The sequence below is a fragment of the Aspergillus tubingensis genome (assembly GCF_013340325.1).
Source record: "Aspergillus tubingensis WU-2223L DNA, scaffold_7, whole genome shotgun sequence".
Taxonomy (NCBI): Eukaryota; Fungi; Ascomycota; class Eurotiomycetes; order Eurotiales; family Aspergillaceae; genus Aspergillus; species Aspergillus tubingensis.
This window is the reverse complement of record NW_023336281.1, coordinates 179,429-204,683: the sequence shown is the minus strand read 5'-3', so window position 1 is coordinate 204,683 and position 25,255 is coordinate 179,429. Positions and strand designations below refer to the sequence as shown.

Genomic DNA, 25,255 nt, shown 5'->3' with positions numbered 1-25,255 from the left:
AAAAGGCAGTCTGAATTTGAATTATTTACAAAGAATGTACTCTCATGCGAACAGGTAGAGGTCACCATGACCTACTTCACTTAGTCTGGCTATCCAGTGCAGCGGCGAATAAGTTAATCAGCTGTACCAAGATGTTAGAAATCGTGACATTTTTATATTCAGCAGAAGCAAGATAGAGTATACTTACATACGAAGAATATTGATTATCTCCGCCAGCTCTGCGGAACACCTCCCGCCGCTCATCCAGCTGGTCTTGACAACAATAGAGCACCTCTTGTAATTCCTTGTTCATCCTGAGGTTACTTAGAAAGTTCTCTGCATTTGCGTCATTTCCAACCCGTGAGATGAGAAATATTGCACCCGCTGGCTGCTTGGAAAGCCGGGTCAATTTCTTCTTGCACTCCAAGATGGTCTCACCAAAGCAATTCTCATCCTCACCATCTGGCTAACGTAAATCACATATTGGTTAGCCCGATGACAACCTTGCAGGAACTTTGCACCACTTACGTGTCCATCTGTTACGACGATAGTAATGACCGGCTTCGCAGAAAGGCCATTCTCCAATGGGTCGAAGATAAGAGGCTGGACAATCTTGGTTCTGAGCGCGTTTCCCAGTCTGGTCCACCCATAATATTTGACCTTCTTCATGTGGTTTCTGATCTCAGTTGGTGACAGCTTATTCAGCTGCCGATCTTCTGTGCTGTTCAGAAACCGAAGATACACGTCCTGGTCTTGTATCGCGCTGGCAATTTCGGCAACACGTTGACAAGTATCTTCGAGAGCCCGTATACGAGCACCCTTTTTGCTTTTCATTGAACTGCTGTCATCTAACTCAAAAGCTTAGCGTGGGAACAAGGGATCTGTTAAGGGGTAGAAAGCGTACCGCAGAGGATCACGAAGTCGTATAAGGCCATAACGGCCAACTTCGGCGTTGTCCCGGGTTCCAAGTCGTATTTTTGTGTGAGATCCTTGGCGCGAACAGCCGCACTCTTTACTAGTTCCTCCACGTATGGATCCCCAGGTTGGTAATACGACTGGAGATAATGCTCGATGTAACCCCAGACATACTCTCGATACTCCTCCTCAGTCTCGGGTATCTTGGGCGCCAACATGCGCGATAGTGGTGAGTTTTCGGGCTGTTGGATTCCGAGATGTCTACTGAATTCGGTGAGAAATTGGTCGACAACCTCGGCAACAATCTCATTGATAGTATCTTCGTGCTCGTCGCCAACACTTGAGGATTCGTACCCATCAAACTCATCGCTGTACTCCGAACCCATGACTGACGGCCTGACAATCGAAGTGATTGTTACTGGTCTCTTGAGTGTTGGTTATAGTTGTGGACTCCATGTATTCGACCATCTTTTCTGCCTTCGGCCCGACATTTTTAATGTCATCGCCGCAAGGTTGCCAGCACACAATACCCCGATAAGGTAGCCATATATCGTGTGCGCGTGACTGAGTTTCGGGGAGCCCAAATATCGTGTAGCCAGCTTTCATGCTAAGATGGAGGTTGTAGGGCGTTCCTCAAGAAGCGGCTGAGGAGATTTTGGGTGCCGAAGAATGAATATGGAACAAAGTGTCGAAGCAAACGACAACTGACAGGTGGGGTCAGGGCGGGGCACGCGGCGGGGCACCTATGATATCACGCATGTATAACATTCTCCCCCCGACGTTGCGCGGCAACCGCGGAGAAGCAACCTTCCATTCCCAATGTATGGCGATATATGGCCTACTAATGAGTACAGTTATTCCTGACAACATATTCTGGGACAGCCTAACAGGCTGTCTTGATGCCTGATGTCGGGAGTTTCGGTCGCTGCTCTTCAAATCTACCTCCATGTCCGGCTTTATGTGGCCGATTCGAAGGTTGAGTTCGCCAGATGTGCTCACCCCCTGTTACTGTCGATATGCGCCTGACTCAATATCTGCTAATGTGAAGAAGACATCTGGAAATTTGATGAAACTCGATGACATCACTACTTATCGTCTGCCCGAAACATTACATGCAAGCAAAATGCAGTGCTGGACTAGTGGCCAATCAACGCACTCAGACACAACGCTCAGCCTTGCGCTACATAAAGAAGATAAAGGGCAAGCTCTCCGTGGGCCGATAGCGTGGAGACACGTCGGCCATTCTGCTGGCATACCCCCAGTTGATATGCAGTGTGTCCGCAAATGTGCATATTATTGCCTGCAAATGTTCCGGCTGATGTCCAGTAAGGGGCCTTCCTACGAGATGCATCTGTATGAGGCACACCAATCCACACCGCTTCTGATCAGCTGCCTGTGCGAACTCCCTGCCAGTTTTTGTTTGTTTCATGTCTTCTCCATGCCAATGCAATCACGCCCAAATACCCTAATCAGACAATGAACTGCTGACTACCTAGGGGATTACTATGTACTTCGTGCCCTAAACCACCTCCCAATTCCCGACCAAAGCAAGCAAAAATTTCTTCAGCCCTCGAGGCTGAAGATCTCTGGCATTGATCTGATAGTTGTACGGACAACGACCGCAATGTACCCGTACACGCTGTCTCTGTTTTAGGCGCTCTTGCTTCTCTGGGCTACATCGTTCAACGGAGACGGCATTCCAAAAGTATCTGCTTCTCGAAAATCCTTGATCCCAGGTTTTCATATATGTTGTCGGATGCTATATAGTTCTGATCAAGTTCAACTCGACTGAAGTCTAGGTCCAGCACTTACACGTTAATAATCACTCAGAAACCATTCCAAAGAGCATCTTTCAATTACCACTTCCCTACTTTTACTACAGACACCATGGATGAAGTCATCAACAGTACCCTCGAAGAGCTTCAATCCGCAACCAGTAATGTCCCTCTCCGCAGTCTTTTGAAAAGTCATCTACTCCAGCACTGTACTCCCGACAAGTTACAAGCTTTCAACAAGTTGAACGAAAAGCACAGAAAGCTTCTGGTGTCACATGTGGCCCTGCGTATGACGATACAAATGTTTGACAATCTCGGCCCGGAATTGGCCGCAGAGTTGAAGAAATCAACCTAGACATTTTTCGGACTTGTGTTAGTCCCTGGGGGTCCCGGGTAAGCTTTTCACAGTTTTGGCAATATTTTCTTGAGGCGTCTTTCTTTAATCTAACGACGCGGGCTTAACTAGACAGTCCCAACACATACATGGTTCCTCGGAAATGTGGTCAAGTGATTGAAGTGGTTAAGTTGGTGGTTTTTTTTCAGATATACTCGCTTTATACATGCTTCGCAACGGTTTTTGTGACAAACCTTCTGTTTTCGATTCGTTTTCGCTCATAGAGATCCAATGCAGTTATGATTTGGCTCATCAAGATACGTAGAAGGCCTGTAGATCAGCAATGTAGTATTGTACTCGTTCAAGTCTACTCAATAGGAAGCGGGGAACCCAAAATAAATCATAATAATGATTCCACATATATGAATGCATAATAATAAGTGAAAGAAGAAAAAAACAACGGCATTCCTGAAGTCACTAGAGTGCATGCTCAAGCTCCTGGGATAGCTTCAAGACCGCCAACAAAGCCTTCAAGAAGATTTCAACCCCGTTGCTTCAGGCGCCATTGCTCAACTGTTTCATGTATACATTCTGAACGCCAGAGAAGCCATAGATTTTTTTCCGCGAGATTCCGAGAGCTAAAAGCAGCCTTGAACACATATCTGTGAACGTATAGCTGCCCGAACACTTGTAAAGCTGAGCTATACTCACAACCAGCTGGCAAGGACTGCTGATAAGGGGATGGCATTGCTTCGCGGCCCAACACTGAGCAGACTATGGAACATACTACAAAAGTCTGCAATTCCCCTCGCAAGCAAGAGACAAACTCTCAATTTCATTTCATACAAGTTGCTTCTTATATTCTTTCTGTCTCGTTTGAATTCCTCATGAAAGGGCTATGCGTGCATACGGCCCTCAACAGTCACTACGGTGCGCCGACTATCGAGTGGGCTGGGTCTGCGCCTTAGCGCTCGAGCTCACGGCAGCAAAAGCCATGTTAGACACGACACATGGCAGACCATCTGACCTTGAAATCCTGTCAGGGTTCGACGATAACCAATATGAGTTTGGCCAGATCGGTGGTCATAACGTTGTGTTGGCCGTCTTGCCCTCCGGTGGCTATGGGGTCGCTCAGGCAGCCCTTGCCGCAAACATGATGAAACGTGCCTTTCCCGCCATACAGTTCGCTTTGCTGGTGGGTATCGGAGGTGGTGTGCCAAGCAGAACCAATGATATTCGCTTAGGAGATGTCGTGGTCAGCACTCCAGTTGCCGGGTATCCTGGCGTGTTGCAGTACGATCTCGGCAAGCGAGGACTGGACGAAGATATTACTACGACCGGAGTTCTTCGAAAACCAGCACGAAAAGCATTGGCAGCCATTAACGTCATGAGGGCAAGGTATATGATGATCGATAACGATTTGTCAGGTGCCATCAACGAAGCACTGGAGAAATATCCCAGAATGTGTGATGATTTTTCCCACCCTGGTATGGTGAATGATGTCCTGTACCGTGCGGATTACGACCATGTGTCTGGAGATGATTGCTCCAGTTGCAGTAACGGCATGGTGATGAGCCGAAGGGCACGGAAAACGAACGAACCACGCATTCACTACGGGCTTATCGGATCGGGAAACCAGGTCATCAAGAACGGGAAGTTTAGGGAGCGGCTGAGAGAAAAGCATAACATTCTGTGCTTTGAGATGGAAGCAGCGGGTGCATTGGTAAGTGATGGAGGTACCACGGTTAGTGTCACGATGTTTGTTTCTAATTTTGAATCAGGAAGCATTCGAGTGTCTTGTCATTCGAGGCATTTGCGACTACTCAGACTCCCATAAGAATGATCTGTGGCAGGGATATGCAGCGCTTACAGCAGCTGCATACACAAAGGACCTATTGCTTCTAATTGAGGGCTCGGTCACCCCAGATGGTGAGTACCCCATCTACACTTATGTTTGTCTCTTCCTTTGTGGAATGTCCTAACAACGATCACATAGCTATGGCTTCACCCAGCCCTCCTGAGGTTGATGTTCCGGAGAATATTAGTCTGGGTGTTCCAGCACATGGGGGCAACCCGGGGGTCAGAAATTATCCCCAGAACGTTTCCGTCCATAAATCGCAGTTTCACCAACAACAACAACCACCAATAACTTGCGAACCTCCGCCAAGTTATACACAGGCAGCACGTTCCTTTCAACCTGCACCTGCATCGGTTGAGCTGCCTTGTCAACAACCAAAGAAGGTTGACATTGAAAAGAAACGAGCAGATCGAAACAGTTCTCCAAAACCGCCTGTTTCACGACCACCCCAGCAGCCAATTGACCCTCGCCTCCGGAAAGACTACGGAAGAAGACTGGTGGAAGCAGCTAAAGCTGGCAATATGCCCTCGGTGAAGAGATTCATTGAAAGAGGAGGTGATCCAAACACCACAACCGATGATTGGGAACTGACCGCGCTGCATTACGCTGCCAGGATGGGTCACAACGGGTTAACGCGACTGCTTCTCAAAGCAGGGGCCAATCCCAATGCCAAAGCTAGATTCAGAAACGACACCCCTTTATTTGAAGCGGCTGCCAGCGGTCATATAAAGGTCGTGCAATACTTGTTACTCCACGGAGCTGACTTCACGGTCCATTGTCAGCGGGGTAAGACTGCATTGCATGCAGCTGCCGAGAAAGGGCACTTTGCGTGTGTCGAGCTTCTGGTACAGAGCAAGGCCGATCCCGACAGCATTGACGCGGATGGACATACACCTCTGGATTTGGCGAAGAAGGAGGATCGTTTGGAGATAGTCAAGTATCTGCAGCGGATATAGGCTTTCTTTGGTTGATTTTTTATTTTGAGAGAATCTTGCGATCTAGTTTTTTGCGATGCGGAACCAGAATGAGATTACAAAGTATTTCGTTTTATGAAGTTTTCACAAACTGACTGGTCGTATGATCATCAATTGTCTTATCTATGTAGATGTGTAATCACATGATCAGGCTCCATGATCTCTTCGACGGTTCCAGTCATCGCTTCTTTACTCCGCATTGCAAGAAAACCACCAAATTCATCAACTCTATCATTAAGATCATCCAGTACCTTAATTCATTGGGTTTCTGGCAGCTATGGAACTTCTCTGAGGCTAAAATTCTACTTCCACAGTAGCACTGCCTTCAAGGTCTTCCCAGTCGTCATGTCGCTGATTGCTTCATCGTATTTCTCAACCGGGTAGTACTTGATTAGTTCTTCGATGGGATAATTTCCGTTTGTGTTTTGCTCAATGAGGTATGGCAGGAACTAGGGGTTTATTAGCAATGCTGATGTTTCTTATCGCGCAGGGGCATTTTACCTTCTCAGGCTGTCCGTCTCCCTCACAGCATCCTACGTACTGGCGACCGAAAACCAGTTGTGAGAAGAGATCGACCTTGACTGTTTTCCCGGGTGTTGAAGCACCGACAGTCGCCAATTTCCCCCGAGTTCCGAGCGCCTGGATAGCATTCTCAACAACTGCCGGAACACCGGTACAGTCAACGGCATAATGCACTCCAAGCGGTGGACAGATCGCCTGGATTTGCTTGACAATGTCCTCATCAGTTCCGCTGATTGTATGTGTTGCCCCAAGCTTTTTCGCTAGGTTCAGTCGATCCTGATTTAAATCCACGGCGATGATAGTCCTTGCACCACGTATCTTCCCCGCCATGATAGCACTCATACCTACGGAACCAGCACCGAAGACCGCTAAACTGGTTCCGGGTTGCACATCAAGTGTGTTCATAACTGCACCTGCCCCAGTCTGGAAGCCACAGCCTAGCGGCGCGAACCTATCCAGTGGACACTCGGGATCCACTTTCACAACACATGATGCATGCACAATAGCCAAACTGGCAAAGGAACTCTGACCGAAGAAATTCCCACGCAAGGGGTCTCCGTTCGGGAAAGATAGGGTAAAGCTCCCGTCTGACCTTTGTTGACCGAAATTGCTCGGTACCCATTGTTTGCAATATGCTGGATGTTCGCTGGTGCATTGCTCACAATCTCCGCAGAAAGCATAGCTCAATAACACCTTGTCATCAGCATGGAGATGTGTGATGCTGCTGCCGGTTTTCACGACAACACCAGCCCCTAGGTGACTCTTAGCGGGTTACGGGCATTTAAACGGGAACTTCGTACCTTCATGTCCAAATACACATGGAGCAGATGCAGGTAGATTTCCGTTCATACAAGAGAGATCGGTATGGCAGATGCCTGTCGCATGTATCTCGACAAGCACTTCGTCGGATCTCAGGTCATTCAGGTGTATGTCCTCTAAGCTGAGAGGACTATTTACCTCTCTCATCACCAGTGCTGTGGCGGTCGCAGCCATGATTTCGGTCGCTTAGGTAAGAGCTAAGGGAAAGAGGTTTCTCAATGCGAAAGGTGTCTTCGCCCATGTTCGGCCAAAGAACAGGGACATTCTTTCTATTTAAGTGTCATTCCTGCTTCATATCTTTTTACATACCCCAAAACTGAGTCCGATGACGACTGAGAGGTACAATAAGCTCTCCTGGATCTGCCGTGTTCTCAATCCGGCCCTTGGTTATATCCGAAAACCAAGGATAGGCAGCAGGCCCCGGATTCTGAACTGCGGGGAGAGTTTATTAAGGTTTACTAAGCACGCCACTAGCGACCAAGTGTGTACTCTCTTCATTACAAGCTATTGATGGGCCGCCAAGTAGTATGCCAGCCTCACAACTAAGCGAACATCTTTTGTGGAGTGTTCATACTCCGTACAACGGGCTGGTATACCTATGCTTCTTGTCGTCCTACCGATTCAACGGGCCGTTCTCAGCACAACCCGATGTGACTCCTCACATCTTTGCTCAAACATTACACTCTCATTGGCGGGCTTGATATGAGCGGCGTGGATCTGTAGGCAGCCAAGCCTTCAGATGCTGATCCGTTCGCAGATCTCCATCCTGCGGGGTTTACGATTCTCATCTAGCTTTCGGGCGTAAGGCATTACAACTCCCGCTTCGATCTGCCGACCACTACCTATTAAGCCGAATCTCGATCCGGATACTTATGTTGGAAGGAAGCTTAGTGATCTGGTGAGGCGCGGGGCCCCGCGAAACCCGTATTCCCTATTTTCGGGTCGTTCCCGAGACGCCATTGATCCCGACGATCAGAAAGTGCCCATAATTCAGTCTACACTACGGATACCCGGGCTAGCATCACTTCGTGATGTGCTCCAGCCGTCACGCGTCGTCACGCGGCATACGCCTCTCGTATTCGTCGGGACGGCATGCGGCCCATAATTCCCACTTTATCCCCACCTGGGAGCTGAAGGTGGAGTTGCTTGAGGGGTAACCCAGCCAGCCAAGATACAAATACGAAGCTACAAATGCTAGCTCAGCTAGCTCATATCTCGAACTTATAAGACAGAGAAATCTCTTCTCTTCAAGAAAATAGCACGTCAATTTCTTTTGCCTAAAGTCATATCGTGACCTTACACATCAAAATGGGTTCCTTGGATAAGATTGATTTCACTGTATGTATCTATTCATTTTCATCGCCCCTATGATACCTCGACACAGAATGACTAATTTCTTTACAGACCTTCTACAACACTATCAACAATGAACTCGCAACCACATCAGCAACCCGCCACAGCCCCAATCCGGCCACGCGCAAGCCCAATCCACCCGTCCCCGTCTCCACTGCGTCAGACTTGAACCGTGCTGTAGATAGCGCCCGAAACGCTTTCAAAACATGGTCAAAATTGAGCCCCTCCGAGCGCCGTAGCAAGGTTGTCGCCCTAGGTGAAGCCATTGATCTACACGCTGAGGAGCTCACGGCTCTCCTGGTTCAAGAACAGGGCAAGGCGCACGGCCAAGCCGCCATCGAAGTGAGCATGTCCGGAACATGGTGCAAACAAATTCCGCAACTCGAACTCAACGATGAGGTGCTCCAAGATACTGATGACCAGCGTGTTATCCAACGCTTTACACCCATGGGTGTGGTCGCAGGCATCGTGCCGTGGAACTTTCCCCTGCTGCTAGCAGTAGGGAAAATTGCCCCGGCCGTTTATACGGGCAACTGTATCATCATTAAACCATCTCCTTTTACACCGTACTGCGCGTTGAAGATTGGGGAATTGGCGGCGAAAATCTTCCCGCCCGGTGTGGTACAGGTATTGAGTGATGATGGGAACATTGGGCCGTTGATGACGGCGCATCCGGGAATCAACAAGATCAGCTTCACGGGATCAACGGAGACTGGAAAGAGGATTATGCGCCATTGTGCGGATACCCTGAAATCCGTTACCTTGGAGTTGGGAGGAAATGACCCCGCTATTGTTTGTGAGGATGTGGACATTGAGCAGGTCGTACCGCAGGTATGTTCATCTTCTTATCAGATAGAATCCAGTGAAGGCTAACCGAGTGGGTTAGATTGCTACATTGAGTTTCCTCGTTTCGGCACAGGTCTGCATGATGATCAAGCGTCTCTACGTCCATGAAAAGATCTACGACAAATTCCTTGAGGCCTTTGTCAACTTCACTAAGAACCTGAAAGTCGGCAATGGCACCGAGCCCGACGTTTTCTTCGGGCCTGTGCAGAATGAAATGCAGTACGGGAAGCTCAAGGATCTCTTCTCTTCTATCCAAACAGAGAACCTTAAACCAGCCCTTGGTGGATCCATCACTGAATCCGAAGGCTACTTTGTTACCCCTACGATTATCGACAACCCTCCCGACAATTCCCGGGTGGTGCAAGAGGAGCCTTTCGGTCCTATTCTTCCGTTGATGAAATGGTCCGACGAAGACGAGGTTATTGCTCGCGCCAATGACACCGAAACGGGTCTGGGTGCCTCGGTATGGAGCAAGGATGTGGATCGCGCGCAACGTATCGGTACCCAGTTGGAGTCTGGATCGGTGTGGATCAATTCCCACTTCCAGGTTGCTCCGAATATCCCATTTGGTGGTATGAAGGCGAGTGGAAACGGTCGCGAATGGGGTCTGGAGGGGCTGAAGAGTTATACCCAGTCTCAGATGTTGTGGGTGAAGAAGGCTTAACTTGAAGAAATAGTTGTACATAGACCCTAGAAACGTTTCAATACGTGATACTTCAAGATGCTACCATAGTAATACGTATTCATAACTATCATATCTGAAACCATGAGCCTAGTACCCACACTACCATCCTGCCATATAGTCCTACCCTCAAAACCCATACACAACAACATCAACATCACATCTACTGCCCCAAAATACTAGCCAACGACTTACTCCCCTCCTCCGCCTCTCCCTTATCATCCGTCGGAATCTCCTGCGACGCAAACGCCAAAAACACCGCCTCCCAATGCCCATCCTCAAAGCTAAACAACAGCGCCCCATCCTCATAAATCCCATTCTCATACGACGGCGCACTCCCCTGATTCATATGCACATCATGAATCCCGGACCCATACGACGACCCAAAGATATACACCGTCGCCTTCTTCCCAATCGCATCATTCAAAATAGGTTCCAAGGCCTCAAGCACAGCATTATGCGGTCCCGTATCAGCCTCTGACAAAACAGCACCCGCCTCGATATTCACCAGACCCTTTGTGCGCAGGAAGTCCAGACCCCGCAGCTTGGAGGAAGATTCCTGGTGTCGACGACTGCGATGGGAATAGGATTTTAGGAGGTGGAAGCCCTCGTCGAGAGTGGATAGCTGTTCGGTGATTGGGTGTGTGAAATTCCGGTTGAACCAGTAGACGAGACGGGAGTCTTTGCCCGTGGATTTGACGTTGATGGCGGCTTCGTAGTCTTTGCTTGAGGAAGAGGAGGAAGAAGAGGAGTCTTTGAAGTAGAGGTAGATGTGAGGCGACTTGGGATCTTCTTCTTCGGTTTGGGCGGTGTAGCGTGTTGGTTGGGCGATCCAGACGCCGTAGTGGGGGATGGTCATTTTGATGAGAATTTACTAGGAATTCCGTAGACTCTGTTTTGGAGAATGTTCTGGTATATGTAGTGAGATTCAATTGCTGTTTACAGCGAAGGAAAAGGGAACACAATAACCCCTCTTTATACTACTACCTAGTACCTAAGGGTATGTACCACCCCACCCTAATTCATCATCATCATCATCATCATCATCACGCCAGCCACAATTCACACACACCCACCAATAGATAAGACAAGTACAAAATCGACACATCAACCAACTACTTTACTAACTTATCTCTTGCCGATCGCAACCATCCAAATCCAAGCGATAAGCCAAGCGGGAGACGGGCTTTCCCCACGTGCAGGATACTAGTACTAAGTAGTAGCTTAGCTTACTACTGCCGACGGGACGGACATCCCGTCCCCCCACCAGCCAACCAGCAAGACGAATTCAATGCTTGGCCCGCCCGCTATCGTCACCCCTTTCGATCTGCTGCATTCATTGGGTGTGGGTTGTCGCTTAATCTTGGTTTGGGGATCGGCGAGGGCTGGCGAGCTGAGTAGTACTACTACTACTACCACTCACTTGACAGGTTATGGGTGGGGTGACGTAGTGCGGTATTTCGGATTGCGGTCTGGACTGTCCACTGTGTATATACGGAGTGTATCTGACGATCAATGTGTCAGGTCTATGTGTCAGGCCACTGGTCATATTGGTGGCGTTGCGGTGGGTGATACAAAGTGTGCTGTGCTAGAATTAGTGTCTGATGGGTGATTTCTTGATACAGTGTGCAGCTTGCGATTGAGTGGGTTTGGCTTCCCCGCGCTGGAATTACTTGCTGGGTGTTGTGGTGGGTTGGCGACGTCATGGGGTTATAGTGAAGACTATTATGATATAGTTTAAATACTATACTTTCCGTTGCTGATATCTATTAATAGAGTAGTGTAGTTTATATCAGCTGGGGACGGCAAATATAATTCAGCATAATATATACGAGCATAATCCTACACATCCCAATTCATACTCTCCAAAACCGTTTCAGTATACGCCCATATCAACGATGAAAAGTCCGAGCAAAACGTCAACCCCGTATAATACGTACTCCTCCGCCCCTGCAACGCATACAACTTGCGATAAAATCCATTACGGATCTCCTCCGGCGACACCATCAACGTCTCCGGCGAACTATCCCCAAACACCACGATCTGAGGATCCTCGATCGGAAACGTCCCCTTGGCTTTCATCCGCGCAAAATCCGCCGCTATAAGGTCTCTCGCGTCTTCGGCGGTGAAGTTCATATCGCCTACTAACTTGCTCGTTGAATGTCCCGGCGCTCCCATATACTGCAGTAGAAAGTCGAATGGCATGCGAGGTAAAGCTCCCAGTCCGTTGGAGGGATCGGTATTAGTGACCCACAACTTGTCCGGGATACCGGTATTATTGACCACCGCGACGTAGTATGTTCTCCAGAACCATTTCTGGAACAGATCCGTTTCTGTTTCATCCAAATCGAAGCCTTGAAGTTTTTGCATGAGCGGTGGGAAGGTTGTAAGCAGGTTTCTGGCTTTAATGAGCTTGTGGGTGCCATTCGCATGCTGAACTGTTACCTCCACCCCGGAATTAGACCGGTTTGTTGCAACCACATTTGTCTGGAACAGCACGTCCGATCTGAGTATTTCCGTTGCTTGTTTGTAGAGCTCATACATCCCGTTTTTCGGTGTGATGTATCCATGGATGAGAGCGTCAACGTGCGGGACTCCGAAGTTTTGGATCGCATAGAGAGTGGGCATGTCGAGAAGGTTTCCTACATTCTGGGAGAAAAGGAACACCAAGTGCAGAGCAGCTTCGAGGGAATGTTCCTCGACGAATTCGCGAAATGGACGGAGGAGTTCTTCTGGTACAGGGTCGGGGAGGTCGTATACCCCTTTTGTGAGGAACGTCCAGTGCTTTATGGATGAGCGGTAAATGAATGTTGATACGAGGGCGTGTAAGATACCTGCTGGCGGGTCGACGCGCTCCCCAGTTGAGAAGTCGACGAATTCGGTTCGTTTGTTCAATGGTAGTAATGGCTTCCAGTCTACTCCGAGTCGGCGGAAATAGTTACGGGAGAGCTCGTTGTTGAAGACGCCTTCGACGCCGTAGTCGACGTAGTTTCCATCTGGCAGGTATAGCGTCTCTGCGTGTCCTCCGAGGCGGTTGTTGGGCTCTATTACTACCACGTGCTTCCCTGCATCTTTGAGCTGGATGGCACTGTATGTTCCTGAGCTTCCGCCTCCGAGGATGCAGATGTCGCAGGTTATGGTTTCGAGGGGGGCAGCCGCTGGTAGTAAGGCTACGAGGGAGCAGAGTAAAATAAAGAGGTGGACCATCAGACACGGTTGATCATACAATAAGCTTTTTTCAAGTGAATGTGTCGATCAATGGCTTATGCTTGGTCGGTCATCTCAAACGGTATAGTGGCTGTAGAAGTACGCCGCACCTCTCTCAGGCTCTTGATACGCTTACTTATACACCGGTTTGGAAAACGGTCCATTGGATATTATGTGATGATACATCCCGGCGTCCTCATGACAAACAGGGAATCATATGCTTCACTCATGAGATGTCCATGGGTGTAGAGTACGCAGGGGTGTGCGGTTCCTGCATCTATCTGTTTGTGGACACTATTTGACAAGACAACTTCACCTGACTTCAACTTCGACACAAATATCTAATTTCTCTGGATGATCATGAATCATATGTGGTTGCGGGTTTTTACCATAACTATGGGGTAGAGATGGGGTTGTCTGTACAACACTGACGTGCATCTGATCATCTACTTCAGGTATATGGCCGGGTTGGCATCACATGGCAATACTCAGCTTCATAAACTTGTGACAGTATCTTCTTGCGCCAGTCTTCTATCCCAGCCTCAGGGTAATGATCTATTACTAACTAAACCTCATAAGCCACATTCTATAGCAAGCAAGCACAAGACAACCCCATCTATTCCTTCTCCCCCTCCAGCGCAGCAACCAACTCCCCAAAAGCAGCCTGAATCCCCTCCCTCTCCCCAACCCAATAACCCCCCTCCCCATCCAATCCCAAATCCTCCCCTCTAGCCGCCCTCTCAACCTCCTTCATCTCCGGAAACTTCAACCCAATCATCCTCTCCAACGGCCTCATCCTCACCCCCTGCAACACCTGCCTCAGCTGCTCCGCCGCCTTCCCACCCCCATGCCCTCCATAACTCACCACCAACGCCGGCTTCCCCTTCCACTCATGAAACAAATAATCAATCGCATTCTTCACACTCGCCGGATACCCCCAGTTATACTGCGGTGTGACGAAAATAAACGCCTCGTGGCGCGATATCTCCCGTGACCAGGCCTTGGTGTGCTCGTGCTCGTACTCGTCTGCTGAGCTGATGCGGGAAGGCATCCCTGACTCGTTGTATAGTGGGAGATTCCATTCTGCCAGGTCGATTGTCGTAATGGTAGCTTTTTCAGCGGGGTAGGATTCACGGATGGTGTTGTGGATGAATGTGCCGATTTGGGGGCCTGCGCGAGGAGTGCGCTGGCTGCAGATTATGAGGCCGATGGAGGGGGGCATGATGATTATTCCCAGTTCCTTCTTTCTCTTTTTGGTGGAGGTGATAGGGGTGGTAGGTGGATTGGTTTTTATCTCTGTGCTACGTTCGTGGTACGGTTCTACGGGGTGTATGGGTATTTATGTGATTGAGAGGCTGTTTGCGATGTATGGTTCTGGTGGTCGGATAAGCCTTGTCCGAAGGCCGAGGCCGAACGCCGTTTGCTGATGTGAGGTGAGTCAATGTTGTAAATGCTGATTGATAATGCTCTTTGCTGGTGAACTTTATTTACTACGCGTGATAAAGGATATGTTACTGAATTGATGCAGTTTGGGCCATGAGGCAGAGTTGCAGATTTCTTCGGCGTGATGCCGAGCGTGGCGAATCATCGTGTTTTCTCTGTACACTGCAGGAGATATGCATGTGGCACGTGACTTACCCGACTGGGCGTCCTAATAACTACTAATTACCTACCCTACACAGCGGGTACCGGCAAACAACCCATCCACCACCAAAAAAAATTGACAGAGATCGCGAAAAAAGAAACAACTCCTCAAGCCCAACGCGGGGCTCGAACCCGCAGCCTTGAGATTAAGAGTCTCACGCTCTACCGATTGAGCTAGCCGGGCAAAGGGAAAGAGGAAGTTGAACAGCCCAACGCGGGGCTCGAACCCGCAGCCTTGAGATTAAGAGTCTCACGCTCTACCGATTGAGCTAGCCGGGCTGGCTTGGTGAAAACCGCTTTCTTTTAGTGCTACAGAAGCCGGGGCTTACGATTGGCCGCTCTGGGTATAGTCTGTTTTTGATGTCATGTGACATGGGTTTGGATGCTTTGTATATGTTGTTAGTTACTGTCCTGCACACTGGTTTTCGATAATTCGGGGACTTCTAAGTTATTTGTTTTGCTTGAGATACCTGGCAAGGCTGTTCTTGTGGATTGGTGATGGTGGGGTTGTTCCTCTCTAGGGTGTCGAGATATATATTATGCGGATAAAAGGTATCTCGGCCATTTTCCACATAACCAACTAATAACAATAACCATTAAGCTACTAGATACAATACACCGACGTGCACCAAAATACCACAGAGTATGGTAAGACAGCCCACCGCTAGAAAAACTACGTGCTACCCTGAATTGCCCCAGTTCACATTCACACCGTAGATATCGATCTGATATGATACAGACAGACCAATAAGAACCATCCGCCAACTGAGATGTCGAAAGAATCGCGAAAATCCACTTCTACTACTCGTCCAATGAAGACGCGCCGTCGTGACACGTATATGAGAGTGTATTCACTGGTCAGTTATTGCGAGGAGATATTGGGTGGTGGTGGTAGTGGGCTAATTGCCTGACCCCTCGGATGTACCGGGCAGATGTTGTACAATGACCCGCCGACGATAACCAACGCACTGCATAATGAATCCGGCAGACCTGCAGTAGCGTCGACCCTGTAACCCATCGTCTACGCGGTGTTGCTCATACACCGAAGAAAAGATGTCAGTTGCATCAATCGCATGTCCGATCCCAAAGACAATCCGACCATTCCGGACTAGCGCTGCGTGGGTGTACTAAAACACATACGTTGCCACTCTTGTTGTCCGAACAGAGCACCAAAGTCACTCAGCCACCACTGAGGTCTGGATTAAATCAAACAATATACTCAGATCAGACCATGTTCGAATTTAGTCAAGCGAAGCCATATATTCGTGCATAAAATTGCAATGTCAGTTTGAGAACTCTTATGTGCGCCACGAGAGCACTAGCTTAATTTAGGAGACTTGATTGGTCTCGGCAGGCCTCACTCACCATGAGTCATGTTGCACTCATGTTAGATGCTGCACCGCCTCTCCACCGGGTGGGTCGCGGATATTCCAGACTCGGCAAATGTATAGATATCGCATTTGTATAAATGGGGATGGAATCCTGCATGTCGCCGACAATCAACAACAGTATCACCTCAAGGACTCCCCACAGAGTGACAGGCCCAGGCAGATTCCACACATCATCCAAGAATCGATCACCAAGTGATCAATGCCACTTGTACAAACCACATCCTCGGCTCACCACAATAACATGGAAGCTCCTAGTCAACAATACTCCATACCAGCAGGGGTTCACATCATCCCAGAACATCTCCTGGACCTCCGTTCCGACACCGAAGTCGACCATGACCTCCTCCACCCCCAACCCGTGACAGACGAGAAAAATATCTGGCTCTTCTGGCACAGTGGCTACTCCACCATGCATCCATATACAAAGCGAAACGTGCGCGCATGGCACCGGCGCTTCTCCAAAGCCGGCTGGGTCGTACGTGTGGTCGACCGCGAACCGTTTTCCCCTCTCAACATAGCCAACTTCATCGACATCAATGACACGGACAACTTCCCTCGCGCATTCGCCGAAGGCACCATCAGCGGTACCTACGCGAAGCAGCACACATCCGACCTTGTTCGCCTACCTCTACTCCTGAAATACGGCGGTATCTACGCCGACGTCGGACTGATCCAGATCGGCGACGTGGATCGATTGTGGCGCGAGACAGTCGGAAACCCGGACTCGCGGTTCGAGGTGCTCTCCTACAATGCTGGCGATGCCAACGAGCGCAGCCTTACCAATTACTTCCTCATGTCGAGACGCAACAACCCGCTATTCGAGCGGTGTCATCGTCTACTGTTGAAGTTGTGGGAAGGAAAGACGTGTACAGATGGGATGCATCGAAGTCCGCTGTTGAAGGAATTGCCGTTCCTCACTGGAACCGGTAATTTGACAGAGCAGCAGTGCAGAGAGTTGACGGATTATATTATCCAGGGACAGGTCATGACTCTGGTCATGGGCTTAGTCGATGAAGAAGATAACTGGGATGGACCGAAGTATGTCGCGGAGCATGTCTACGGAATTGAATTCATGCAGGGGTCGCAGCTGATCAATGACATGACTGGATGGGATGGTCGGAAAGCATTCGAGCTCATGTCTTTGCCGCTGCCGAAGGAAGGCGAGGAGGAAACCGCGGAGCAGAAGCAGGCTAGGGAGATCGTCGAGGCTTGTCTGACGAAGAGTTTTGGGTTTAAGCTCGCTCATGGATACATCCTGGAGGTGATGAATGTGACACTGGGGTCGTTGTGGAGGGAGAATGAGGGATCAGATAATGTGCCCGGGACGTATGCGCATTGGCTCCGGCATGCAATCGTGCATTGGAGTCAGGATGCACTTCCGCCGACACAGCAGTATACTGTGCTTGAGCCGATCAAGAGGGGACCGCTATTGCGGGAAGAGTAGTTAGACACCATGATACCAGTATAAATAGCACCTACTAGACTCACAATGCATAGACCTGATAACCCATTCCTACCTCCCAAATGACTGAAACAAAGAACCACCGCAATAGCCTTACGTCCCAAACCGGCTAGCCCACACTCACCACACGCCACACTCACCTGCCAAAACCATCAGCACCAGCCACACCTTACATAAGCATCACGACCTATCAAACAAACAAGGCCACCTAGACCATCAATACATACAAAGCACAAGCACGTCACCACCAACCCTCACAACCCCCCAACGCAACCATGCTATCCGGAATCCAAAATGTACGCCAAACAGCCATCCAGCTGCTCAACTTCGGGCTGGTCCTGAGCACTGCATTTATGGTACGATACCTCCAATCCTTCCCCATGACAAACTACCATCGGGGAAAACAAATACACGATCGCAAGATCAATTGCTTACAGACACTAACACTCTGGTGGAAATCTACAGATGTGGAAAGGCCTCTCGGTCCTCACCAACTCCCCCAGTCCGATAGTAGTCGTCCTCAGTGGCTCCATGGAGCCCGCTTTCCAGCGCGGAGATCTCCTCTTCCTCCGGAATACGCAACCGACGCTGAACGTTGGAGAAATCGTGGTGTATCAGGTCAAGGATAAGGATATTCCGATTGTGCATAGAGTGGTGAGGCAGTTTGGGGAGGGGTGAGTGTATTCCCCCAGTCGGAATATATTCGTTCCAGATATGATGGAACTTGGAGTGTGAGCGCAGCATGCTAATCAGGTTATGGTTTGAATCATGCAGATCCGAAGCCAAGCTCCTCACGAAAGGCGACAACAACATTGCGGATGATACGGAACTCTATGCGCGCGGACAGGATTACCTCGATCGGGACGATGTCGTGGGAAGCGTGTTTGGGTATATTCCGTTTGTGGGGTATGTGACGATTCTTCTGTCGGAGCATCCGTGGTTGAAGACGGTGATGTTGGGGGTTATGGGGTTGTTGGTGCTTTTGCAAAGGGAGTAATGCGGTAGGAGTTAGTTTTCTGGATCTGGATTCTTTCTGCCTTGTTTGTTTGTCAGGGTATTTTGGGTTTTGGGGTTAGCTGGGTTAATAAATGCATATTGGGTTGCGGTTCATTTAGGTGCGGTTGTGTTGTAGGGTGGTTGTAGGTTTGGTGCTGGAGTGTCTTCGGTTGGAGGCTGAAGTTAGTAGTTGGATAGCTGTGGTTGTGGAGCAGTGATTGAACACGGAGCAAAGCTACCGAGTATGCTTTGTTGGGACCCCCGGGATGATTCGATCAAGTTGATTTTCATCTGCATAAACCTCGGTCGACAACAGGACATCTATGACATGCTTGACTGCTACCGACGGTAGATCAGTGACACCAAGTATGGCTGTTCACATGATATCATGTGGCTGCTAGTCTAGAAGACATGAGCAACTTTCACCTGCATATGACACTGTATAAAACCCCGGCACCTCAGGAAAGGGAAAGTGCCTTACACTAGACTAAGACGTCAGTGACCATCCGATTTATGATATCAGGACCTTCAACTTCTGCCTAGTCTCACCATAAATATCTCACCCGCTGAATAACAGCCTTTCTCAATCCTCGCAGTGGCCACTGAAACACGCCCCGACCGGACACACTCGGAACCAGGTTCCCTCAACCGGCTCTGCTCATACACCCGAAGTCAATTCAAGCTGCACAGCTCACTCCAGATTGCTACGTGAGGCAACATGCTGAAGCTCATCTTGCCACAGCGGAAGTTTAAGCTTGTATATCCATAGTGTGGGAGGCAGAGAATCAGGTTTCCACCCTCTCATGACGACTGCACCTGGGGTATTTGATGAGTATACTGACATCTCTCTAGTAGTGTGCACTATACTGCGTAATCGCTGAGTCTAGACACCCAGCCCAGTTTACGCTAGTTCACATTGATCGCAACAAGCAAGACACTAGCCTAGTGTCATCCAACGCGCACCGCTTATTCTTTGCCACATCCCAAGGTTTTCTGCCAGGTCATCAATCTTGGCCACAAACTCCATGGCTAAACTCAATTGCAAAGTGTGAGCCTCGCAAGCAGGATCGGTTCGCCTCGAAATCCAATCCAGTTTGAATATTCGTGGATGTCAACCAAACAAACACAGACTGTGGAGAGAGAAATGCTGAAGCAGGTTAGCAGCAGCTATTAGAATTGCCGCACAAATGCCATGCATTGGCACAAGTTGTGTGCTGGTTCCACCTGCTCTTTCTGGGATAAACAAACGACACTAAAAGTGTCCAGATCTACTTCCTCCCCATCCACAAGCAGAACAACAGACCCTCGTGAAAGAAAATTCTTTGACCCCGTTGGAAGGATACCGTCCATGGAATTCTCGGCAACAAGACGCTGGGTCGTCAGGAACACCGCGCACAGGGCGACGCCCTCAAAACGTGTGCCTGCCCCGCCAAGGAGCAGCTGCTTTCCCTCTTTGAGAAATCCAAGCTGTTGACCCACGGTTCTGTCTCGCCCAATAACCGCTGACTGTGCATGGATTCTGTAGGCGATGTTTTGCCATTGGTCGGAACGGATGTTCCCCTGGACCGGTTACATTTTCGCCCAATGAGCGTTGTTGATTTGCCTGAGGGCGGAACCACTGCTTGCGTGCATTGGGTTCGAGCCCCTGGCCCAGAAAGGTAAAACCATGGTTGATGGTGACAATTCGTGGATCGATTATTTTTGTGAATTCTTCTTTTGTGGGCTTTATTCCTGTCTTGGCTGTGAGGGCTTTGTGCGCTGCTGGTAAGTTGAGGGTGAATAGGGGCTAAATAGGTGTAGAGGCAGGTTACCGATGGTTGAAGGTGAGTGATGGAAGGGGGAAGCAAAGACCAGTTGGACAGACAGAAAACAGATACGCTTGGCCAAACCACTGTCAACGAAAATAGTGCGTACTAACAGCTCCACCAGGCTATAGGAAACCCAGTTTTCTGAGCAGTTTGTCGTCCACTCCACTCTAGATTGGCGTTCTCTTTGATCCTTTCGCCCGCTTTGCTTCTAACTGAACAGACACAGTCTCATGCATCAGCCTTGTGGCCATTGAGATTGAAACAGCCCAATCCTTACACACATACAATGGAAGTAACAGCCCCAAGCCACTTTTTGAGGCATGAATCGCGGCAGTCACACACACATGAAACAGCCGATACCTTTGGCTGAGATTTCTAACAACTCTTCTCATGTCACAAACCTATTCCCCCCACCACCAAGAAACCCTAATCCACTCCTCCACCGACCACAGTCCAGATTCATGGCAGTGGATGCCTCCAAACTTCATCCCAAGCCAATATCCAGCCAATGGGATTACTTTGCTTGCCATGACTTCCACAATGGCTTGTAGACCCTCCACCGCGTCAACCACCCTCCACTACTTCAATCCATGGCATCCAGGCTGACGCACCCCATCCCCTCCCTGTTCTGGACACATCCATTATTCCAGTTCCAGAAGAGAGACAGCCATGGCACGCCCATCAGCACAGGTATATAGACCTCGTCTTCTTCTTCCATATCCCTCCTCTCAGAACACTCAGGAAATTGTGATTCCCAACTACCACACAGTCTTTACATACCAAGACTCCGTCGTACTCTTTCGATAGGTGTACGACATCCATTCCTTACATTCACACTATCGTTATACACACTCGCTCGACGCGACACACACTCTCTCTACATACACTCTCTTAAACCAACAAGAAAGATGTACTTCACTACCCCTCTCCTGCTGCTGGCAGCTGCTCTCCCCAGCGCCCTCAGCCAGCCGACCCCCTCCAAGGTCCAAGGCCACTCCCGTCGCCAGATCGACATCTCGGCCTCTGCCTCGGTCTCCATTTCCGCCCCCTCCTCCAGCTCCAGCTCCAGCTCCACCAGCAGCGCCAGCTCCAGCGACTGGACCTCCACCCCCAGTGACGGCGACTACTCCACCTCTGGCTTCGGCTCCGAGACCTCCGCCTACGGCAGCGGCGACACCTACATCGGCAACGTCGGCAACCCGTGGGGCAGCAACATGGTCGAGGTGTCTGCCTCCGAAGCCTCCAACTACAAGTACGTCATGCAAGTGACGGGCCAGAACACCGAGGACTGGACCGTTGTCTTCTGGAACAAGTACGGCCCCGATGGAAAGATGGACGGCTGGTACGGATACTCTGCCTTGTCCTTCACCCTGTCGCCCGGTGACACCAAGTACGTTGCCTTTGATGAGGACACCCAGGGTGCATTCGGTGCTGCCCAGGGCTCTTCCCTCCCCACTGGTAGCAGCGGCGGATATGCTTGCACCTGGGGTGAATTCGACTTCGGATCCACTGCCAACGACGATTGGTCTGGATTTGATGTCAGCGCTATCCAGGCTCAGGACAATGATATGAGCGTCCAGGGTATGCAGATCTGTGATGCTCTGGGCTCCACTTGCTCCAGCATGACGGCTGATGCCGCCGAGGTTGACAATGCTTATACTTCTGCTGAGACTGATGTGGGTGGTATTGGTGGAAACCTCTCTGCTGGACCTGTTCGGTTGGCTGTTGTCATTGACTACAGTGGTTAAAAGGTTTATAGACTAGAAATGGAGTGATGTTTTTTATACTTTGATTGGATTGCCGTTAAGTGTAGTATGTACGAATAATGTAGATGTGTATACAGGCTTATCGGGTGGCTGATTATGCCTGATGGCGGATGGCGGATGGCTGATCGCGACTTCTTCCGCCATGGCGACAGCTAATAACGCCACGATTTAGTTGTCGATCATGTCGATCTTGATGATCTTTTCACGACCTCATCTATATCGATACAGAGTATTCTTTGATTGTTCTGGTTAAATTTCAACAATGTAGTGGTACTTAATAGTGAACGGATTGGACTTATCTTTCGTAAAAGGCACACCATAGTGATAACTCCAGTCTCAACTCACTTATAACTTTAATATCATGTGATATAGCCATGAGAGACTAAATTAGATAGTCACAATGATAGATGCTAATAAATAGCAAAGAATGCAAACGCACCTGCCGGGAATCCAACACCTCAAATACTCACCTTTCCTTAGTAGACCGACCCGCACTATAACAATCATCACTACTTACTTACCCACTATCGCAACCAAACAACACATTCACCCCCACGACTACCACGAAACACCTACACTTCCACCACCACTCTAAGCCAAAATAAATCCCTCAAACACACACCCCGAAACAAGTATCTACCTCACCATCCACCCATCCACCATCCATACCCCCAAGCCCCGGTCAGCCACCCACTCCCTCCCTCCCCCCTAACCAACCAAGAAACACATCCCAAACGCCACCAACAACACTCTAGACCATTCCACCACTACATACAAACATAGTACAAAACCAGGATCTAGAACAAACAAAACCCCAGTCCATCACATGCTGCAAAACAGCACCTTTGAAAAAATTTCCCCGAGTACTCTCCGCTATCTCTTTCTTCAGACAAGCATTGTGGAATTGTCACGGAGTCCCCACGGAATCCGGTGCAGACATTATCAGGGATTAGAATGGAAAGTTTTGAGATAAACACGTGCATCTCGCATGATATCGCTCGCATGGTGTCGGGGGGAAACTGCGAAGTATGAATGAAGATTAGTTTTGGATTGTCGGAGGACCGGTGGAGTATTCTATTACTGAGTAGTCTACTATGAAGATGTTTTAGCGATAGTATAGTATTATGTTCTGGCAAAGATGGTAAGTCCGGGTGGGATATCCGGATAGAGAACAATCTCGGCAAGAAAGGGAAATTGTTTAAATGAATTGAGTTGACTATAACTAGTATAGTATAGTACATACTAAACACCTATGTCATAGCGCTCACCCCAAGGGGGGCGTTTCCCTGGCCAAGCTGCAGAAATCAGCCCAGTCGTGCCTGGTTCGAATGATCGGGTTGGATCAGGATCATAATTATGACCCTTGTCATTATAACTATCGTCAATATCCATGGTATGCAAATATAGGATTAATCACTATATTCTATTATTCCCGGTAGGAGATACTAAAATCATGCATATCCGGCGTATACCGCGTATAACCAACCCAACCCCTACCATAACCTGTATATCTGTATCTGTGGTATGTACCTTGCATCTCCGATGAGGTAGGTAGGTTCCAGGATTATGACTGGACCGTTAGTATAATTATGATGTTGGAAAAGGGCATGGGTTGAGGGATTAAGTCAGGGGGCTTAAGCGGGTTTTCCGACCTTCCGCTTAGTTGGCTGGCTAGCTAGCTAGCTAGCTAGTTCGCAGGAAGGATTTCGCCGGTACCCTACGGAGTAACTAATACATATCTAGTACTATCTTCTGACTGTGCAGTGGAATCCTGCGTAGTTGCCACACAACTTATCTTTGCATAATGTTTTCTATCGGTCATATCGGAGGTTTGATAAGGGGGATTTTAACTGGACTTGTTTGCTATTGTAGTGGGTACTGCTCCATATGGATAGGTTCCTGTCTTATGCTGCCTATTACAAGTCTAGTAGTACTCTGCTAAATCCGGAGAAGCTCCTAGAAAGGGAAAGTCAATTCCCGAGCCGGAAGCTGGAAGCTGAAGCTGGAGCTCGCTCGGAGCTAAGTTTAGAGAGACTGGAATGAACAACATGATTGGATTGTTATAAAATGAAGGAAGAATTAGGATCAGCAAGAAACAGATAGAAGATACAAGATACTACTATTCTTTTAAAATACATATCAAACCAATCAATTTGTAAGACTGGGTAAGGTAAAGTTGGGTGCCTGCAGAAATCAGCTGCAAATGGTAGAAGCAAAAAACCCGGAGATAAATTCGCCGAAGCGGATAAGTATAAATAACAATTGATTAAAAATAATAACTTACAAGCGAATTGGCAACAGTATTCGTCAAGGAGATTAAGCTCAATCAAGAAGGGATCAGCCGGGCGGATCCCGCCCGTTAGTTATAATTGGATGGGTTATTAAAGAAACCCCCCCACACCAAACAATCCTTTTGTGGCGGCATTGTCTGACTGTTTAGCTCTATCGTATCTGATTGGTTGCTGTGCCTTGTCACCGGCTTTATCTCTGCAGAATTAGACTCCCGCTTTTAATTTATTTCTCTATACACTAAACCCTCCATCGCTGTTGGTGCTGTGCCCCGAATCGGATTCCCCTCGCGCCTCGTCCGTCATGATTCATTTCATTTTCGATCTCCACTGCCCGTGCAGTGCAGTCTCTCAACAAAACTGCTAGTATACTGATTGAAAAAGGTTACATCCGATTTCGGCCAAGACACGCCGGCTCAAGCCCTCGATTTATCTAGTCTATTTTTGTTCTTACTCAGTCTTGTTGTTAGCTAGCCAGCCAGCCAGCAGCATTCTACGAGATAGTAGTTACCTAGAATTATTCCTCTTCAATCCTCCCTTATCAAATCCCTGCTAGCCAATTGATGACTTTCCCCGCACACCTTTCCCCCTCTCTTACCTTAATCTATCTAGCATGGTACTACTAACATCTGTACT

General features: G+C 48.9%; 11 protein-coding genes and 2 non-coding genes across 13 annotated transcripts; 6 read left to right on the top strand and 7 right to left on the bottom strand.

Moving 5' to 3' along the window:
- Window positions 1-76: 76 nt before the first annotated feature.
- AtWU_05032 (vWA domain-containing protein) lies at window positions 77-1,280 on the bottom strand (the record flags this gene model as incomplete). The annotated part of the gene is made up of 4 exons (XM_035500142.1): window positions 77-121; window positions 188-445; window positions 508-827; window positions 884-1,280. The coding sequence occupies 4 exons, from the start codon at window positions 1,278-1,280 to the stop codon at window positions 77-79; spliced, it is 1,020 nt and encodes a 339-aa protein (XP_035356035.1).
- Window positions 1,281-2,781: 1,501 nt separating this feature from the next.
- Window positions 2,782-3,180, top strand: AtWU_05031 (ankyrin repeat-containing protein; the record flags this gene model as incomplete). Its single annotated transcript, XM_035500141.1, has 3 exons — window positions 2,782-2,972; window positions 3,047-3,062; window positions 3,136-3,180. 3 exons carry the CDS (start codon window positions 2,782-2,784, stop codon window positions 3,178-3,180), a joined length of 252 nt encoding a protein of 83 aa, XP_035356034.1.
- Window positions 3,181-3,901: 721 nt separating this feature from the next.
- Window positions 3,902-5,817, top strand: AtWU_05030 (ankyrin repeat-containing protein; the record flags this gene model as incomplete). Its single annotated transcript, XM_035500140.1, has 3 exons — window positions 3,902-4,726; window positions 4,785-4,932; window positions 5,000-5,817. 3 exons carry the CDS (start codon window positions 3,902-3,904, stop codon window positions 5,815-5,817), a joined length of 1,791 nt encoding a protein of 596 aa, XP_035356033.1.
- A 320-nt stretch (window positions 5,818-6,137) lies between these two features.
- Window positions 6,138-7,350, bottom strand: AtWU_05029 (NAD(P)-dependent alcohol dehydrogenase; the record flags this gene model as incomplete). Its single annotated transcript, XM_035500139.1, has 3 exons — window positions 6,138-6,284; window positions 6,337-7,109; window positions 7,158-7,350. 3 exons carry the CDS (start codon window positions 7,348-7,350, stop codon window positions 6,138-6,140), a joined length of 1,113 nt encoding a protein of 370 aa, XP_035356032.1.
- Window positions 7,351-8,484: 1,134 nt separating this feature from the next.
- AtWU_05028 (aldehyde dehydrogenase family protein) lies at window positions 8,485-10,039 on the top strand (the record flags this gene model as incomplete). The annotated part of the gene is made up of 3 exons (XM_035500138.1): window positions 8,485-8,514; window positions 8,581-9,360; window positions 9,416-10,039. The coding sequence occupies 3 exons, from the start codon at window positions 8,485-8,487 to the stop codon at window positions 10,037-10,039; spliced, it is 1,434 nt and encodes a 477-aa protein (XP_035356031.1).
- A 181-nt stretch (window positions 10,040-10,220) lies between these two features.
- On the bottom strand, window positions 10,221-10,916 carry AtWU_05027 (YukJ family protein; the record flags this gene model as incomplete). The annotated part of the gene is made up of 1 exon (XM_035500137.1): window positions 10,221-10,916. The coding sequence occupies one exon, from the start codon at window positions 10,914-10,916 to the stop codon at window positions 10,221-10,223; it is 696 nt and encodes a 231-aa protein (XP_035356030.1).
- A 983-nt stretch (window positions 10,917-11,899) lies between these two features.
- AtWU_05026 (NADPH-dependent FMN reductase Lot6) lies at window positions 11,900-13,264 on the bottom strand (the record flags this gene model as incomplete). The annotated part of the gene is made up of 1 exon (XM_035500136.1): window positions 11,900-13,264. One exon carries the CDS (start codon window positions 13,262-13,264, stop codon window positions 11,900-11,902), a length of 1,365 nt encoding a protein of 454 aa, XP_035356029.1.
- A 616-nt stretch (window positions 13,265-13,880) lies between these two features.
- Window positions 13,881-14,486, bottom strand: AtWU_05025 (flavin-dependent quinone reductase; the record flags this gene model as incomplete). The annotated part of the gene is made up of 1 exon (XM_035500135.1): window positions 13,881-14,486. The coding sequence occupies one exon, from the start codon at window positions 14,484-14,486 to the stop codon at window positions 13,881-13,883; it is 606 nt and encodes a 201-aa protein (XP_035356028.1).
- Window positions 14,487-15,019: 533 nt separating this feature from the next.
- AtWU_t127 lies at window positions 15,020-15,092 on the bottom strand. The gene has a single exon. It is a non-coding gene; the product is annotated as a tRNA-Lys (tRNA).
- A 22-nt stretch (window positions 15,093-15,114) lies between these two features.
- AtWU_t126 lies at window positions 15,115-15,187 on the bottom strand. The gene has a single exon. It is a non-coding gene; the product is annotated as a tRNA-Lys (tRNA).
- A 1,353-nt stretch (window positions 15,188-16,540) lies between these two features.
- AtWU_05024 (glycosyltransferase) lies at window positions 16,541-17,743 on the top strand (the record flags this gene model as incomplete). The annotated part of the gene is made up of 1 exon (XM_035500134.1): window positions 16,541-17,743. One exon carries the CDS (start codon window positions 16,541-16,543, stop codon window positions 17,741-17,743), a length of 1,203 nt encoding a protein of 400 aa, XP_035356027.1.
- A 293-nt stretch (window positions 17,744-18,036) lies between these two features.
- sec11 (signal peptidase complex catalytic subunit SEC11) lies at window positions 18,037-18,758 on the top strand (the record flags this gene model as incomplete). The annotated part of the gene is made up of 3 exons (XM_035500133.1): window positions 18,037-18,117; window positions 18,227-18,435; window positions 18,536-18,758. The coding sequence occupies 3 exons, from the start codon at window positions 18,037-18,039 to the stop codon at window positions 18,756-18,758; spliced, it is 513 nt and encodes a 170-aa protein (XP_035356026.1).
- Window positions 18,759-21,473: 2,715 nt separating this feature from the next.
- Window positions 21,474-22,313, top strand: AtWU_05022 (putative allergen; the record flags this gene model as incomplete). Its single annotated transcript, XM_035500132.1, has 1 exon — window positions 21,474-22,313. One exon carries the CDS (start codon window positions 21,474-21,476, stop codon window positions 22,311-22,313), a length of 840 nt encoding a protein of 279 aa, XP_035356025.1.
- Between the last annotated feature and the right edge of the window lie 2,942 nt (window positions 22,314-25,255).